The following is a 19201-nucleotide window of genomic DNA, read 5'->3' as shown; positions in this document are numbered from 1 at the left end:
TTTAAATCTTAACAATCGGTAAAAATATCATATTAAACTTATTTAACACTTAAATAAAAATATAAAAATGTAATTAAATTTATTTTTTTGCATAAAAATTTAGAAACATATTTTTTCCTATTAACTCTAAATTGAAATGAAAGGAAGATTTGCTACATATATCATTTCTTTTTTTTTGGAAATGAAATTAATGTTTGGTCAAACAAAAAAATTATAATTTTTTTAAATATATTTACAAAAACCTATGTTTAATTATTTCAAAATCGATTAAAAAAATTCAAAATCAAAATAAAAGTCCACTTCTTTTGTTAGCGGGTAATATATATTTATTATTATTATTCAGTGATGAACCCACAAATCCAGAAGGACGGCTGTCAACTATATTATATTCTATTAGATATCTAAATGGGAAAAAAAAACTTTTCAAGGAAAATTACTATTTAATTAGCGTGATGAAATTAATTAATTAATGTTTATATTTTTAAAAATAAATTAAATAGTTTTTAAATTTTAAAAATATGTAAAAATTTATTCCGATCGAGCAATATTTAATTTAAATTAAAAAAATTGATCGAATCGAATTAATTTTAAAATTTAATTTAATTTTTTATTTATTTATATTCGGTCTGATTTTTAATTTAAAAAATTTTAATTATTTTAGTTTAATTTAATTTTAATTAAAAAATAAAATAAATAAATTAAATTAATTAATAATAATAATATATTTAATAATATAGAGATTAAATTATATTAAAATTAAAATATTTCAATTAAATTTTAAAATATTAAAAATAAAGTGTAAAAAATTAAAAATTTAAATCGATCAAATCAAATTGAATTAAATAAAATCAAACCAATTTGATTTTATTCAATTTCTAATCAAAATTAATTCGGTTTAATTTTATAAATATCAAAATTTTAATTTTTAATTTATTTAATTTAATTCGATTTAAAATCGAATCAACCAAATACTCATTTTATTTTTCGTGCTAAAATTTAACAATAATACTATTAGTTTTGCATTGTAACGATTTTTTTTTCCTTACATTAACAATTTATTTGTTCTTAGAAAATAATTTATATTTAAGAAATAATTTTTATAAAAAATATTTTTTAAAAAATATTTTCTAAAAATAATTTATTTTATATTATTTAGTTTTAGTTTAAAAAATAAAATATATTAAGAATTTTAATCATAGAAGTGCTAATAAATATAGAAAAAGTAATTTTTTTTAAAAAAATTCAATAAAATAGTTTTTTTAATAAACAATTTGGATTTAAACTTGATAACAACACTCCATCTAAAGATAATTTTAATACCGATGGATAAAATAATAATTTTCAAATATTCCAACTACCAGTAAACATAAGATATGGACAAAATTGTACACAGGAAAAAATCTTTGAATATGTCATCCCATGAATTTCTTTATTTTTAATCTCCCTCAATAATTCCCTCGCCCTCTCCCTCCCTCCCTCATCCAAAACATGGACAAAATTTTCACCTAACACTACTTATATTTCCAGAAAATAATAAAATAATTTGGTTTTAAAAAATATTTTTCACAAGAAAATATTTATGTGAAAAATATTTTTTCTCATGCAATTTGGATCCTCATTTCAGCCTTTGGAAGCTTTCATAGTGATGTTTATTTATTAAAAAATAAAATATATTAAAAAATTTATATATGAAGTTTTTAATAAAATTTTTAAAATATAGAAAATGGTTTTTTATTAAAAAATAAAAAAGTTATTTTCATTAAAATAATTTAATTTTTTTAATCATATAAAGATATGTGTGTTAATTAATTTTTCTGAGTGTTTTAAATACTAAAATATATATAAAAAATATTCTTTTGAAAAGTATTTTTCATAAAATAAAGGGATTAAAAAAGATAATTTATTTCATTGGAAATTAAATCTTCCAATTCTTTCAAATATCATACAGAAAAGGAAAGAAATTCATTAGTGACAGAAACAAAGATGCTCAATCTTTTTCATTTAAGATCACATTCTGTGCTTTTTATTAATTGATTCTAAATACTCTGATGAAATTGTATTGATTAATACTGTAAAATATTCTTTAATAATATTTGAATCATTGAAATATAAACATAACTTTTTTTTAATTTTATATAACGAGAAATAATTTGTTACAAATAACAAATTTTGATTGGTTTCCAGTTGGTTTGCCCAAGTGCTTAACCACTTAGACGAATATATATATTAATAAAGTAGGAACTTTTCAATGCAGGCGATGAACTGTTTCTCCACTTTCTTTCTCTTTCTCTTTCTCTTTCTCTCTCTCTATCCTTTTCAAAGCAGCGCACCTGAATTTGCAGGCTTGTCTTCTCTGTTTCTCTCTCTTTCTCATCCATAATATACATACTCTGGTTCTCTGTCCTGTGTGAACAGAACTTGTACTGGTGAGCCATCGCTTTACTCTTTCACAACATATTGTTTTCTATTGTTTTTTTTTTTTCTGCTCTGTTTTCTCTGTTTCTTCCTCATGTGTGTTTGAGATTTGATTGTATGTGCTGTGGTTTTGATGGTGATTTATACTTTTTTTTTTAATTAGATTTCATTGCTATTTCTTGTGTAATGAATGAGAAAACCGTTGATTAACTGAAAATTCTTGAAATGATTCAGTTTTCTTGACGTTTCTTTGCATTTTCCTCTGTTTTCTCGGCTTATTGTCGAAGATATTTTCTCAGGCAAGATGGAAAACTGTATCAAACAAAATGGTAAAAAGGAAAACGATTCTTTTCTTGATTCTTCAGCACAAAAGGTATGATTTTCTTCTCCTTTTTTTTTTCCTTTAAATACTCAAAAAGGAAATTTTCACAGTATCTAAAAAGCTGAAACTGAATCTCTGGCCTGAAATTTCTGATTTTTTTTTTTTTCGTTTTAATGATCTGTTCTTCTATTTTCTGTAATTAGGTTGATCCATGGAAACCTCCTTCATTAACTTGGCAACGAGGATTGAATACTAATGGAAATATACCTGTTGGGTTCAGTCTAAGTTTTCGAGAAATAATGCACATGGTATGCTCCAAATCCAAATCAAATTTATTATATATATTGATTTATAATCATTAGGAATTAATTCGAATTCAACTCGATATTTTTCATTTTTATAGAAATATATTTATTTTTTTATTTATGAATATAATTTATTCTGAAATTTCTAATAATAAAAACACTTATTATTTTTATTTTAATATTTTTTTTGTCTCTTAATAAATTATAGAATCAATAGACAATATTTGGTACCGTAAGAAAGATCGAAATGTTAAATTTATCTTTAAATTATAATCTATTCAATATATTTAATTTTATTTAAATTTATTTTAATTTTAATAATAATTTAAAAATAAATTTAAATTAAATAATAAAATTTGATATTTCAATCATACTTTATAATTTAAATGCAAATTTGGTCCACGTATTTTTGTAAAAAGTGTTTGATTGGTGTTAGGTGAGCATAGGGTTGGTGGCATTTGTTTTACGTGAGTTTTGCTCAATAGTTGGGATATTTTGCTTTGCAGTTTCCAAGGTCTTCCTGATTAAAAAAAATAATATTATAAAATAAATTTTGGGTTAGGAATTACTGAATTAGTGGAGGCAAAATATTCATATTGGTCCCTGAAGAAAATTTACAATCAAATAAAGTCATCAATTTTTAATTGAAGGGCTCAATTAGGCTCAATGAACCTTTTCACAATAGTTCTAAAATAGAGAATCAAATATTTTATTTTGAACTTTGCTTGAAGAGATCAGATCAGAATTTCTTCCCGATGTTCATCGATGATTATCTCATCATATTTCATCCTTGTTTCTTTTGAAGCTTCCACTAGGCTTACGACTATGGCGATACTCCAAGGAAGAAGCAACAAAAGGAAGGGTAGTATATCTTAATCAACTTTTTCTTTGACAGTCACTATGAAAAAATATCAAAATCAACGGTGAAAATTTTTAAATTATAATATAGTTATTTAAACTTTATTTAATAATAAAATAATCTTAAAATTCATATTTTTATTTTAATAATATCTTTTTTTTATTAATTTTATGATTTTTTTGTTTCTACTTTTACACACGTATCATAAATTAATAAAAATTTAAAATGTAAAAAAAATTTATGGACTAAAATATATAATATTTTATTTAATATTATTAATATAAAATAAATTTTTTTATATAAAAAATATATACATATTGAATATAAAAATTTAATGAAATATTTTAATATATAATAGTTAAATATAATATTTTATACGATAAAAATTTATTTATAATAAATATTTATTCACTATAATATATTTAACATTATATATAATAAATATAAAATATATTTATTTTCAATATAAAATTTAAATTAACAAATTATATATTTTATTAATAAAAAATTTAAAAAATTATATTGTAATTTATTATTAATTTTTTATATTTAATTTAATTATCATAACAAATTAAATTTTTTATTTTATTATCTAAAATTTAAATTTTAACGTAAATATTTAAATTTTTTAATTCAGTCAAACTTTTGTTATCAAAATATAAAATTTAATACTATAAATTTATATAATTTTTTTAATATTATAAATTTATAATAATTATATATAAATGAGTATATATTGTTATTATAAAATTATAGTCATAAATATTTAATAATAAAATTACGGTCGTTACTTAAAAAAATAATTATTGATGACAGTAAATATTTTTATTAAAAATAATTATTTATTAATACTCACAATTTTTTTTATTAATCAATAATAAAAATTATCAATATTATTACTTTATGTTAATATTAAACCAACAATACTAAAGTTTAGTGTTAATTCTAATATTTATCATATGACTACAATTTATTTCAGAATATGCAGATCAAATGCAGATGGAATAACCAGCTTTTTTTTTCTTTTTCTAGCTTCCAATATTTGATTTTTCAAAAAAGCGTGTGATTACAGGTGATCATGGCATTCCTCTAGGTGGCATTGGGTACGTTTTCTTTTTTGACTGATGGAAAATTTGCTTATGGATGTTTATGCTCTTCAGCTTCTTTAATTTCTTTAGAAATTTTTTATTGGGCTGAAATTAAAAATTTTATAATAATTTAATTTGGTAATTTTTTATATTTAAAATAAAAGAATTATACTATTTTTAATTAAAAATTCACTTTAAAACTATAAAAATCATGCATCATTGTATTACATATATTTTTTAAATTCTGTTTTTCAAATTCTTTTTTCCGGAAGAATATTATAGGCTGATAATGACTTTAGAACACAATAAAAAGAAAGAAAGAAAGAAAGAAATGCTTGGGACTCAACTTGTATGAAGCGAAGTATTGCAGAAAATCTCCGTTCCTCGTATTGACACTGAACACTAAATAGGAATATTGCAAGTTGCCTCCAAACCAAATTGACTAATTTGAATTCATATAGGATAAATTTATTAAAAATAAAATATTTATTTTTAAATTTTAAACGTGTTCCATATTTAAAATTTAAATTCAAAATTTATTTAAAAAAAAATTGTTATATCTTATTTCACCTCTTAAGAATAATATTACAAGTTTTGCTTTTAACTCAAATTAATATTTTGTTTTTGTATAAAAAAAAAAATGTTATGCGTTTGAAATTACAAGCCCAATAGTGTGAATCATCAAATTGGTAGTGCTATACGCCGAGTTGGGCTTGAAACGGGTTTTCTATCACTGTAACATGTTGAAAATCAAGAGCTCAAGCGTGTGATTATCAAACTGGCACTCCTACACTGTAATCTAAGCTTGAAATTCGCTTCTTGTCACCAAATTAGCTTATGTTATATTAATTTACTTTGATTCGGTCACATATATATTACCTGATATAGGAATTGTTATCACAAGCCAAATTCTAAAATTTTGTGCTGCAAACTGGGAATCATGCTTTCGTTCCATTAAACTTTGGTCTTTCATATTTTTTCTTTTGGTGCATTGTATTTTTCAACTTGCTTACATTTGAGAGCATGAATTTTAGCTCAGGAAGCATCGGAAGAAGCTACAATGGCGAGTTTCAGTCCTTTAAACTATTCCCATTAGTATGCGAAGAAAGCCCCGTTTTCGCAAATCAATTTTCCGTAAGTTTTCTTTTTTTGTTTAAAATTAAATATTTTGAAAAAACTCAATTTAATTAAATTTTATTTTATCAATTTTTTGTTTGAAATGAAAAAGCTTCATTTTTAAAAATTTTTAAAACTGTTATTTTATAAAAAATTAAAATTATATGTAATTTTATAATAATTCATTTAAATTCTTTTCAAATAAAATAAAATCGTTCTCTGAATTACTGGTATTAGACTGCAGTAGACTAGTTGCATATTATATGGGACTATCCTTTTCCAAAGTGCATATGAGCATTTTTGAATGTGATTTTGTGAAGTATTAAAAGAAGTCGGTGCTGTAACTTCTTATAGGTCTTTGTTTCTCGCCCAAATGGTAACAAATTTTCTTCTGTATTATGTTCAACGAGGCCAGAGACACCCAAGTAAGCCACCACATTCTTTATTACTATTACTGTTACTACTGTATTGTCTTATATATATATATTCGCCTGATGAATTGTAAATGGCGAAAATAATTATTTGGTTCTTATATTATAAGTTAATTTTTCAGTTTTAAATGATATATTAAATTTTAAAGTATATTATTTAATTTTTTATTAATTTTAACTCTTAAATATTATAAAAAAAATTTAAGATGTTTTATTTTTTATAAAATTAAAATATCAATTAATAAATTTTTTAAAATTATATGAATTAAATAATAAAATATTTAATAAATAAAATTAATGAAAAAATTAATTAATAAATTTTTAAAAATTTTAAAAATATTTTAATATATTTTTTAAAATTAAGAAATTAATTAATTAGTTTTTACTATTTCTTGTAAACATGAAGAGAAAGCAGGGGCTCAGGCATTGAATCATGGGATTGGAATTTGAAAGGTGAAGAGTGTACATACCATGCTTTGTTTCCAAGGGCCTGGACAACCTATGAAGGTATTATTAGCTTCTGCAACACTGTGGATACAAAATTTTAATTCACGATATCTTTTTTTTTTTTTTAAATTACTATTTAATTTTATATTACAGTGAAATAAATAACTCAATACTCAGTGTCACTATTTATTTTTCTCAGGTTTTGCCGCTAATAATGACACACTTTTTTACCTCCGAATTTTTACCATTATAAACGTTTTCATCCTTGAGTTTTTAACATCATTAACATTTTTGTCCAACATCAAAACCTTTATTAAGTAATTGCTAAATTGATAAAAATAGATGAGAACTAAATAGTTTATGTAATCAAATATCAAAAGTCGAATCATATATTTTGTCTTTCGCCAAAAAAAAAAATGTATATTTTGTAAAATAAGGGAACCGAGTTTTTAACCTTTAACATAATTGGGAGATTATACATGTTTGATATGGAACTTTTGCGAACCAGGTGAACCAGACCCAGAACTTAAAATAGTTTCTCGTCAAATCTCACCTTTCATTCCCCACAACTACAAAGAAAGCAGCTTCCCTGTATCAGTGTTTACATTTACGGTAGGAAATGGATTTTAAGAATTATCATCTTAGTCCTTATTACATCCCTTTAGCTTTAATTAATGACTGTCTTCTTGCTTCAGCTGTCTAATTATGGAAGGACTTCAGCAGATGTCACCTTGCTCTTTACATGGGCTGTAAGTTGATAATACTCAGAACTGGTTTAACCAAAAAACCGGCAAAAACCGGTTCGACCACTTGTCCGGTTTTAAAAAATTGGTGAAATATCATTTCGCTGTTCTGAAATAATAAAATTTATCCTTTTGACTACCCAGAATTCTGTTGGTGGAGTCTCTGGATTTTCTGGTCATCATTTCAACTCAAAGATAATGTAAGTCATTTACATGTATATATTCAATTAATAAAATAATTTTTTTTTTCTGATTTATGCAAATATTAACATCTTCCAGGAAAGAAGATGGAGTACATGTAGTCACTTTACACCACAAGTAAGTCCTTTGCTCAGATTTCTGACATAGTCAATGCTCTCAGTTTAATCATTTAAGCCATGTTAGTTCTGACCGAGGCTCTAACTAAAAGACCACGTAAACCTGGAGACGACTTTAATACTGAGATAAAGCTCATAACTAATTCTTGCATGCATTCGATATAATAGCGAAGCATAATTTCTCTCTCTAATGGAAAATGGAATTCCTTCAGAACAGCAGATGGGCAGCCTCCATTGACGTATGCCATTGCAGCACAAGAGAGATCTGATGTACATGTATCAGAATGTCCCTGCTTCCTTATCTCTGGCAGTTCCCAGGGTTTCACAGCCAAAGATATGTGGGATGAAATTAAAAAGGTGGGTTTTATCTTATTTATGGGAGTGGATGAATTTGATTTAAATCAGTAAAATCTGACTAAACTGATTTAATTTGAAAATTCAATTTGATTTTTTAACATTCCAAATTGGTTCAGTTTTTTATTTTTTGGCCTCAAATTAGAGTTAAAAATGAAAAAATGCTATTGAAATTGAGTCTAAAATAAGTTTAAAATGAAGTTTAAATCAAACAAATCAATTTGATGCAGTTTGGTTTGGTCTATGAAGATTTCAGTTTGCTTAGCTTAATTTGGTGTAGTTTCTCCTAATCCGGTTTGATTTGGTTGGTTTCTAATAATTTATTCTTATAGAATGGGACGTTTGACAACCTAGGACACATCAAAACTTCTCCTTCAGAACCAGGATCATCCATCGGAGCAGCAGTAGCAGCCTCCTTGACCGTCCCTCCTGAATGCATCCGAACTGTAACATTTTCATTGGCATGGGACTGTCCAGAAGTCAGATTCAGTGAAAGAAGCTATCACAGGTGGAGTGCCCATGTCCCCTAGAACTTGTGTTAGAATTCCATGTAATTTTCTTTTAATCTAAATCATTCGATATTCGATTCGCACAAAACAAGCAATTAATGGAACCTCCCATAGTTTTAGAATTTCATACAGTTTTATATATTCTTTCTACTGATAAAACACATTAATTGCAGGCGTTATACAAAATTCTATGGCACTCATGGGGATGCAGCTGCTGATATCGCACATGATGCTATTCTTGGTAATACTTAGGTCTTGTGTAATTCACGGAATCGAATGGAATAGAGGGTAAATAGTATAGTTATTCCACTAGGTTTAATGCAAATTTAAATATGAAACCGCAAACAAACAAATAGTTTACCTACGATATAAGAGAATATTACTTTAACATCAGATTTGTGAAAATTGAAACAGATAAAGTTCCTTTGATTTCTAGACAAGAAGAGAATCAGGATAATGTTCTTGCCTGCCATTCATGTATGAAAATAAATTCCTTACTCTTTTGAAAAAAGGGCAAATAAAAGAAAGAATAAAACTAATCTTTTGATAGCCATATTGACAGAAGGAATTAACTGAATATTTTCTTTCTGCTGTACTGGAAACTAGAGCATACTAACTGGGAATCTCAGATAGAGGCATGGCAAAGACCAATTCTTGAAGACAAAAGACTTCCTGAATGGTAATATAAGGTGAATTTTCTGCTAAAAGTATCTGTTACTAATTCTTCCAAATAATGGATTTGTTTTCCCTGATTTTTCTAGGTACCCTACAACTCTCTTCAATGAGCTCTACTATCTCAGCACAGGGGGAACTGTTTGGACAGGTATTAACAGAATAATGATTTATGGAGCTTAATATAAAATTTCAGGAACCCAGTTGATTCTCATTATCAAAAGTAACCCTTTGCTTTCCACAGATGGATCACCTCCAGTGCAAAGTTTGGCAGCCATTAGGGGAAGAAAATTTTCTCTTGATAGGTCAAGGTCAGATTTAGGAAATGCAAGTGATAATGCTAAAAAAATGACACGTCTGTTGAGATCCTAGAAAGGATGGCATCCATTTATGAGCAAATGCAGAATCCACTAACCTCAAATTCTGCTTTTGGTACATATTTGCTCCAAAGTGGAGAAGAAAATATCGGTCAATTCCTCTACCTTGAAGGTTCCGAATACCTCATGTGGAATACCTATGATGTCCATTTCTACTCATCTTTTGCACTCATTATGCTATTCCCAAAACTTGAACTTAGCATCCAAAGAGACTTTGCAGCTGCAGTAATGATGCATGATCCTACTAGAAAGCAAGTTATGAGTGATGGAAAGCTAGTCCCAAGAAAAGTTCTTGGTGCTGTTCCACATGATACTGGGCTTAATGATCCTTGGTTTGAACTAAATGCTTACAACCTTTTTGATACAGCTAGGTGGAAGGACTTGAATTCTAAATTTGTTCTCCAGATATACAGGGATGTAGTTGCTACAGGGGACAAAAGTTTTGCCCAAGCTGTTTGGCCTTCGGTATATGTTGCAATAGCCTATATGGATCAGTTTGATAAGGATGGGGATGGGATGATTGAGAATGAAGGATTCCCTGATCAAACCTATGATGCATGGTCTGTTTCTGGTGTGAGTGCATATTGTGGTGGGCTTTGGGTGGCAGCACTCCAGGCTGCATCAGCCCTGGCATGTGAAGTTGGTGACAATGCATCAGCCAACTACTTCTGGGTTAAGTATCAAAAGGCAAAAGCTGTGTATGGCAAACTATGGAATGGTTCCTATTTCAACTATGACAGCAGTGGTAATAGTTCTATTCATGCTGATCAGTTGGCTGGGCAATGGTGAGCACAAAATACTCTCATTGCATATTTAGTAATTTGTCCGTCAAGATTCAAAATAATAAGAATATACAGGGAAATCAATTATTGGTACCTATACTTATGCTGTTTTACTATTTAAGTCACTCTTCCCTCACAATGACTCAAGTATATAGTATATATAATTATATATATATACATACACACACATTTGAAAAGGGACTTAATGTTTGGTTGTGTTACAGGTATGCAAGAGCATGTGGTCTGTCTCCAATTGTTGATGAGGACAAGGTACAGAGTTCCCTTGAAAAGATTCACAAGTTCAATGTCTTAAAGGTGAAAGAAGGAACGCGAGGTGCAGTCAATGGAATGTTACCAGATGGAAGAGTTGATATGTCAGCATTGCAATCAAGAGAAATATGGCCAGGAGTTACATATGCTGTTGCTGCTTCTATGATTCAAGAGGGAATGGTGGACATGGCATTTCAGACTGCAGTTGGTATCTACGAAGCAGCATGGTCCCAAGAAGGTCTCGGGTGAGGTTTCCACTCATTCAACTATAATTCGCTAATATATGCCTAGCAGTCAGCTGCTAATTTTAGATACGTTTTTCTTTGAATGAGAATTATGACAAAATAGAACAAATGATAAGCATGCTACAGTCAAAATGAAAGTAATATACTAGGAACCAATTACTAGAAAAAAGCTGCAAAAAGATGGACACATATTTTGCTAAGCTGCAAATGGGACCCACTGAATCTGCGATAACATATTCAAAAATTTATCATTCTTGATGCTTCCTTTAAAACTTACTCTTTACTTGTTTCTGGTTATAGTTATTCATTTCAGATTCCAGAAGGGTGGAATACTGATGACCAGTATAGATCTCTTTGCTACATGCGACCATTGGCGATATGGGCAATGCAGTGGGCACTATCAAAGCCTAAGCTCTTTAAAGAGGAGATGAAGCTTGACTTGGTTGATGACACTTTGTATCATAGGCAAAATTTAGGATTTTCCAAAGTAGCTCAACTTCTGAAGTTGCCAAATGATGAAGCTTCTACTAAAAGCTTCCTACAGGCTTTTTATGAGTTCACTTGCAGGAGATTGCGATTGTGATTCACTAGCTAATAAATCATAATGGTTCAATGCTATGTTTGGATGCACTGACTAGAGATAAAGGTATCCAGATTGATATCATTGAAAATTATTCAATGAGAGCTGCTTATGAATAAATATTTGGAAAGCAACACCACTTTTTCTTAACAAACATCTGCATCAAGGGAATAAATTGTGCAATTCACAAAAAAATTAGATTGAATGGACATTATATAATGGATTTTCTTTTTTACTTTTCAACCAGACATGTAAAAAGTACATTTCTCATACTGAACCAAATAAAGATATAGTCATCAGCCTTTAAAAGTAATACGCATAACAAACTACAACAATAATCATGAATGACAAAAGATATGTAAACATGAACATAGATACAACCTAGTTATGATACAAAATACGAATAATCAAGTTCCAGAGATAACCTTCTCGTGGCATTGGTAGCTTGCAGCTTTTTAACTTATGATGCCTCTTCTACAGCAACTGTAGGTGCATCATCCAAAATAGGTGCATCTGTTGTGTCAACAACATGTGAATTGAGATCATTCACTTGAGCTGCTGTTGCAGCTAAATGCCCACGTCTACGCCCCCTAGCTGCATGTGATGTCGGAGCAGCCGATGCTACCATCCGCAACATTGATGGTCGTGCAACTGGTATACATGGCTGAGATAGATCAATCTCCACGGGTTGGCGTCTGTCAGCCATGGTGCGTCGCCTCCTCCGACTTGCTGGTATGTCCTCTTGCTCAAGCCCTGTTATCTGCACTGGTTCTGGTGCTCTCTGGGACACTCTTATAGTACGTCGTTCTTCATCCAGTGCATGTAATATACTCAATGAAGTTTGGTGGATATCCGCCATATTATCTAGTGTAGCATTTATACCGCTATTGAGATATATATGTTCAATCCCATCAGCCTATATTTGAAAAAAGTTGAGATTATAATGTAGTGTAATCATTAAGAGCTAGATGGATTAAATTTATTTAGGTAACTAATTAGGATTCATACCACCATTCCAATTGCTGCACCCATTGGACTAATCCATCTTCTAGTCATCTTCCGATACCATTCCATATACTCAGCATGGTAATCCAATCTACCCTGGGTCAGCACACCACGTATTACCCGATTATGACGATCATCCCACAAACTGATATAAGAGGCGTGCTGGGTTGCCCAGTCAACATCCTGGTTGCCTCGCAGATCAATTGTATGCAGTGTATCATCCTGATGTGCTGGTACTGGAATAGCCTGTTGTAGTCCAAATTGGCGCATTACTCGGTCTGGCTGATGCCATTCAACAATATGAAAACAAATTAGAGGCACCACAGCACCCCAGATTGTATTTGCACTTGTACAATAAGATGGCAACTTCGCAACAACCCCAGGAACGTATGGCTCCCATGTCATCTACATAGAATAAGGTGCAACAATTATAGTAAATTTCAGTAGTGGGAGGGGATATGTGAAATACATATGTATACATGTAGCTAATGATGTACCTGATCAGAACCTTGTCGATCTAGTGCATATCGATATTGCTTAAGAACTTGTGTGGATACTTCATTAACAATCTTTGCTTTTCTCCACCTAACACAATGATGAAAAAACCAAGGAATTAGGATTGCTATTTGTGACAATAAGGTTTTAGATTATGCATTATATGATAGCCAAGCTAAGCATATTTACTTACTGGCATCCAAGAGGACCAGGGGGCAAGTGTGGATCCTGAGGCACATTATCCCTTGAAGTTGATGCAATATGAGGGAGTCTTTCCAGTGCCCACAATTGCACTAAGAACAGGGGACCACCAATTTCCTTTGCTGCAGGATTAGTGCCACGACAAAGCTCTCTGTACAACCATGCCAAACAAGCAGCACCCCAACTGTATTGACCTGCTCTATGAAAGTCCTCTAACAGAGGTAGAAACATCAAATGAACACGAGAAGAGGACTTGTCTGGGAATATAACCCCTCCAATGAGACGCAACATGTAGGCTCGAGCATAGCATTGTATTGTAAAATCATCAGCACCTGCTGGTAACTCCTCAAAAGTCTCCCCAAGCCAACTAAGTTGCAGCCGAGATCCATAAATAGCATCCTCAGGAGGAGCAACCCCAAGCAATCTCATACACACCTGGTACCAATCATGCGTGACACTACCTGTAACAGCCTGTCCATCTATGGGTAATCCAGTCAAGATGCCCACATCCTGAAGCGTGATGGTGCATTCACCTTCTGGAAGATGAAAAGTATGTGTCTCCGGTCTCCATCTCTCAACAAGTGATGTAATCAAATGCCAATCCAATTGAATAAATCCCACCCGTGCCACTCCATAAAATCCTGCTTGTTGCAAGTATGGCACTATCCGTTCATCAATGTCTCGGGGGTGAGCAATTGTGCCAGCTCGACGACAATGCAAGACTTGTTTCTCAAGCTACATGAACATAAAATACTCAATTAAGGCACTATAACAACATGTACACCTAAGTCAAGGAATTATAATAATATCATATGCTGCAAAATTCAAGAAGTGAGAGTTCATCTTATATTCTTCTTTTATATTTTGTTCCATTAACATTACCGTATCATGCCACACTGCCTCTGATCGGTGGACAAGCTGAAGTTTCAACACACTAGTATCACGTGGCCCTGGTTGCATGTAATCTTTGGGATGCAGTTGAGAAGCAGCAGGCTCATTCTCTTGCGATTGAGATGTATGTGGCCCATTTTCTTGAATATGAGATTCAGAGCAGTTAGCTTTTTGCTCCGTGTCAATTGGAATAGAGTCTACATCAACATACAGTTGAACAGAAAGCAAGCCTAGAATCTTATCAAATATGTCAAACATAAACTCAACTCCATCATCATCTTCAATGTCAAGCGGTACAAAATTTGGAAAACCTTGTGTTGAAACTGGATATCTGAATATGACCTTAGAAACTTTTTCATTCAAGCCTATCTTCATTGCAGTTGATATTTTTTCCATCAATTGACCGTGATTAACTCTTTCTCTAACTCTTATAAGTTTTGTCATGCCACCTTCATAATCAATGCCACATGTTCCCCTTATCAACTTTCCTCCCCAGTGGATGATGATATATTTCAGCCTTGTCATGTTGAGAATAGACCTAAAATCACAGAAATTCACGAATTTAACAATAGTTAATACATCTAATTACTTTTTTTACTAAACTAGAGTTGAAGTGATCAATGAAGGATGAACATTTACATTTAGGAGAGCCAACCCAGAATTTACACTTCCAACGCTGAAGTATTCATTAATGCAGTATTTACATTTAGGGTCCATCGTAGAATTTACACTTAGGAGACTAAAATTCACTAAAGCAACATTTACACTTAGAGCATGGTTTTAAATAACGGCCATTAAGGCCATTATGTAACGTAACCGCCGTTATTTGATGGGTTTGAGGGGGCCGTTACCCATTATTCCGTTATACAACGCCTCCTGATTTGCAAGTATAACGGCCGTCACGTAAATACAATGCCCTCTGATTTGCAAGCATAACAGCCGTTACCGACCGTTATGTAACAACCGTTTCTAATAATTAAAATTCTTTTATATTCTTCCTCCTCTACTCCCTATTCTCATTTTTATTAGTTTCTACACTTTTCAGCAGTTTCAAAAACTATATTTTTTAAAGTTTTCTCTTTCCTTTATCTTTCAAATTTTCTCTTTCAAATTTTAACATTCTCTGCACATTTCTCATATAAGCTTAGATCTATCATTTCCAAGCTTATTTCTTCTAAAAAGTTAGTTAAATTTTATCTACTTTAGGTTTTAATTGTTGTTCTTTCCTTTTTTTAAAAAAGTTTTTATCGATTAAAGTGTTAGTTTGAGTTAAAATTGTATTTTAAGCTATTAGTTTACTCGATCTATAAAGATTATGTTGATTTTTTTTATTTTAAACTATATAATGTTTAACTTAAGTTAAATAATCTATATTTTATGTATTTATATTTATTATGCATTTGTATACATTGTTCTGAGTTAAATCTAATCAATATCATTTTATTTATAAACTTGGCAAATTTTTTTGAAAAATTTGCATAGCACAGGGCCATTATCATTATGTTACAGTCATTACAGACCTATTTCTGTCACCCGCAACCGCGAAGGTGGCTGCCACCGCAAATTAAAACCATGACTTAGAGACCAAAGAATATATTTAATAAGTTTTAATTCAACATAATTATACTAAACTAATTCTAATTTAACTAGATTAGATTTTATTAGAAATATAATTTTAATTTATTATTTGAACTCATTAAATTTTTATTTAGCTATACTAATAAAAAAATTCTATATTCTTTTTTTAAATCAAAGGGAGGCGAAAAGTAGCAATCTATTAAAAATAAATTCATATTCAACATACTTCAATTTAAAAATTAAAATTTCAGGGGGCGGTGACCCATGTCTGCCCCCTTTAGGTCCATCACTAAAAGTGATATAATCAAAATTTAATATATATGATACAACTAAAATATGTTTATTTGTGCACAAGTCATTTTACATACAAATTACAAACTATATATTTTTCTCTTTAACATGTAAGGAGAAGTTAATTGGTTTATATCAGTTATCAATGATATTCAATTTCAACTTTCAAGTGAAGCCCATGGTATTCATACCATGATCAGAACCTTAAATGACTGTTATTTTTATACAAAAAATGATTTTCTTTCTTAAATTAAATTTCTTTTTCTCCATATTTCATCTCATCATCTGCTAAAATTTACATTAAATTTTGAGATATATTCCATTAATTATTCTAGTTACAAACTAGCAAAGCTAGAAATGAGCAGGGTTGAAGCCAGCTTTAAATTTAGACTCAAGTTGGGTTTATTAGTTAAACAACAGTTGATTACTATCTTCTTCATACACATATGATATTTATCTTTTGAAAATCTTAATAGTCTTAACAATATCAATGTTTCTAAAAAATTTATACGAAAAATGCATAAAAAAAAATTATATTGTAAATATGCATTATAAAAATACCATTTCAATTTTTCTTTTAATAAATAATTTTAAATGAGTATCCTTATGCGTAATATAAAAAACAACACATAGATTTTAAATTTTTTTAAAAAAAATTAGCAAACTAACTCTTCTTAGCTCAGTTATCAAACTAACTCTTCATCATAAGACCCTATTTTTGGTACATTTTTCTAAATGCCATAAGAAAAACAAAACTACAGTAAAATAGCAAACACAAGCTAAAAACCACACAAACAGAAGAAGACCATATGTTGATATTGAGAGCACAAACTAAAGAACTCGAGCTTCAAATCAGGTAAGATCAATTCGAAAACTAAAATAATTAAGATTTTCAGGGCAAGAATTACCGGAAATACCCCAGAGACTGGAAGCCACAACCAGAGGATAAGAGAAGCTGGAGAGGGAAAGTTAGGGGAGACGAGGCCACTACTGAAATGGTGCTGGGAAGCGAAAGCGCCTTTGGCTATTATCGACGACAAAATCACCTCGAAATCGTCCACCTGGCTGACGATTTCAGAACTTTTCAGGAGCCGGGTCACTTTTTCTAATGCCGTATACCCTAGCAAAACTCGGGTTAACATTAAAAAAATATAATAAATTCATTTGATTTAAAATTACCTTTATTTTTGGCCTAATGATAAAAAAACCTTTTCTTTTCAATTACAGCTTAATTTTGAATTTTAATATCACTGCTAGTGACTCAACTTTTACCCCCAGTTCTACCAGAAAAAATCATATAAATTTTTATAAAATTATGTAATTTTTTAAATGAATTTTTAAATTAAAAAAATTAAATTTCTTTCATTTTAAATACAACAATTATTATAAAAAAATTAATTGAATTAAATTTTTATAAAATTTTTGATTTTAAATAGAGAATTAATATATTTTCAATTTGATCACTCAATTTTAAATTTTTTAAAATTTTTTTTAAATTTTTTTTAAAATTTTAATTTATTTTTCATTAAACTCTCCTCTACCTATCATTACAGATATAAATATATCTTATATTATTTATCTTTTATTTTTATTCTCTCTTTTTCTTTCTTTCTCTTTCAATCTAAAAAAAATATAAATTTTATTTTCTCTTCTTTCTCTCTCAAGAATATATAAATTTATTTTATAATATGTAAAAAAATAAAAAAATTATAATTACCTAAAATCATTACACTTGAGGAAAAAAAATTGAAAATAATGATAATAATTTTTTTCTTTTATTCTTGAATCAATATTTTTATTCATTAACTTTGTTATATATATATATATATATATATATATAAAGCGAAATCTTAAAAACGATTTCATAATAACTTGTCACCTATATAAAAGTAACATGTGGCAGCTTCTATTTTTATTTTAAATTTTATAATTTATTGTCTGAAAGTATTTTTAAACATTAAATATTTTAAAATCTTATTTCATTCAAAATAGAATAATAATTATCTAACTATATATATGTATAAAATTATATAAATTACTACTTAAACTTCTTCATTAATATAAAAATACAATATAACTAATAACTAATTTATTATTAATAAATTTATATCATTATTTTAAATATAAAATTATTAAGATATATTTAAAATAAATTAATAAATAATCTACACAATGGGTATACAAACAATAAATATTAGATAAATTTTCACTTTAATCACTTGAAATATTATTCATTATTGGCATGAAATATTTTTTTTAAAAAAAATACTAAATTTGCCCTTAAAATTATACAATAAGGGTCAATAATATTAAATTTCACTTTTTAATTTAAATTTATTCATAAACTATCATTAAAAGGTTAAATAAACCTAAACATATTAAATATATTGAAAAAAAAAAAGCGTAGGTTGCACTTTAAAATACTAAAAAATAATAGCATTATCAAGTCTTTTAATAATAGTTTTTGAGAAAATTATTGAATTTCACATCGGTTATGGGGTAATGTACCCTTTATATGAGTTATAGACACTCATCCCTCTTAGATAGCTTTTGGGTGAATTAGACCTATATGGTATCAGAGTCTCCCATTGAAGGGTACCGAATCCGTTAATTTAAAATTTACTTCCCTTTTCTTGATTGATAGGAACTTGTAGATAGCATAAGTGAGTATCGATCCCACAGAGATCTTAATTCTATTTAATTTAGATGACCAATTTGAAATAGAAAAGTAGTTTAATACAAAAAGTGAGAAGAAGTGAGTTTTTTGATGAAAATGATTTTGCCTTGGGCAAGCCAAAAAAATAAACTTAAAAAAAATTAAAATAATACAATTGAAATTGAAAAAACAAATAATAAAAAAATTTTCAGTTTAAAGTAATCAAATTGAGATATTTTAAAATATTTCATA

General features: G+C 28.8%; 2 protein-coding genes across 2 annotated transcripts; one reads left to right on the top strand and one right to left on the bottom strand.

Moving 5' to 3' along the window:
• The first annotated feature begins 2261 nt into the window (after positions 1-2261).
• Positions 2262-11986, top strand: LOC110609058 (non-lysosomal glucosylceramidase). Its single transcript, XM_021748374.2, is given in 21 exon segments — positions 2262-2426; positions 2715-2788; positions 2941-3045; positions 3848-3904; positions 4934-5004; positions 6024-6123; positions 6460-6530; positions 6943-7043; positions 7492-7595; positions 7679-7732; positions 7871-7926; positions 8006-8044; positions 8256-8400; positions 8730-8905; positions 9080-9147; positions 9513-9585; positions 9668-9729; positions 9823-9920; positions 9923-10740; positions 10962-11252; positions 11553-11986. Coding segments are annotated over 20 exon segments (2841 nt in total). The 5' UTR covers positions 2262-2426; positions 2715-2719; the 3' UTR covers positions 11836-11986.
• Positions 11987-12082: 96 nt separating this feature from the next.
• LOC110609059 (serine/threonine-protein phosphatase 7 long form homolog) lies at positions 12083-17420 on the bottom strand. Its single transcript, XM_021748376.2, has 6 exons — positions 17202-17420; positions 14416-14962; positions 13526-14268; positions 13335-13422; positions 12841-13242; positions 12083-12748 (listed from the first exon to the last, which is right to left on the bottom strand). The coding sequence occupies exons 2-6, from the start codon at positions 14947-14949 to the stop codon at positions 12293-12295; spliced, it is 2223 nt and encodes a 740-aa protein (XP_021604068.1). The 5' UTR covers positions 14950-14962; positions 17202-17420; the 3' UTR covers positions 12083-12292.
• Positions 17421-19201: the final 1781 nt, after the last annotated feature.

The sequence above is a fragment of the Manihot esculenta genome, chromosome 2, assembly GCF_001659605.2.
Source record: "Manihot esculenta cultivar AM560-2 chromosome 2, M.esculenta_v8, whole genome shotgun sequence".
Taxonomy (NCBI): Eukaryota; Viridiplantae; Streptophyta; class Magnoliopsida; order Malpighiales; family Euphorbiaceae; genus Manihot; species Manihot esculenta.
This window is presented reverse-complemented; position numbering and strand designations above follow the sequence as displayed.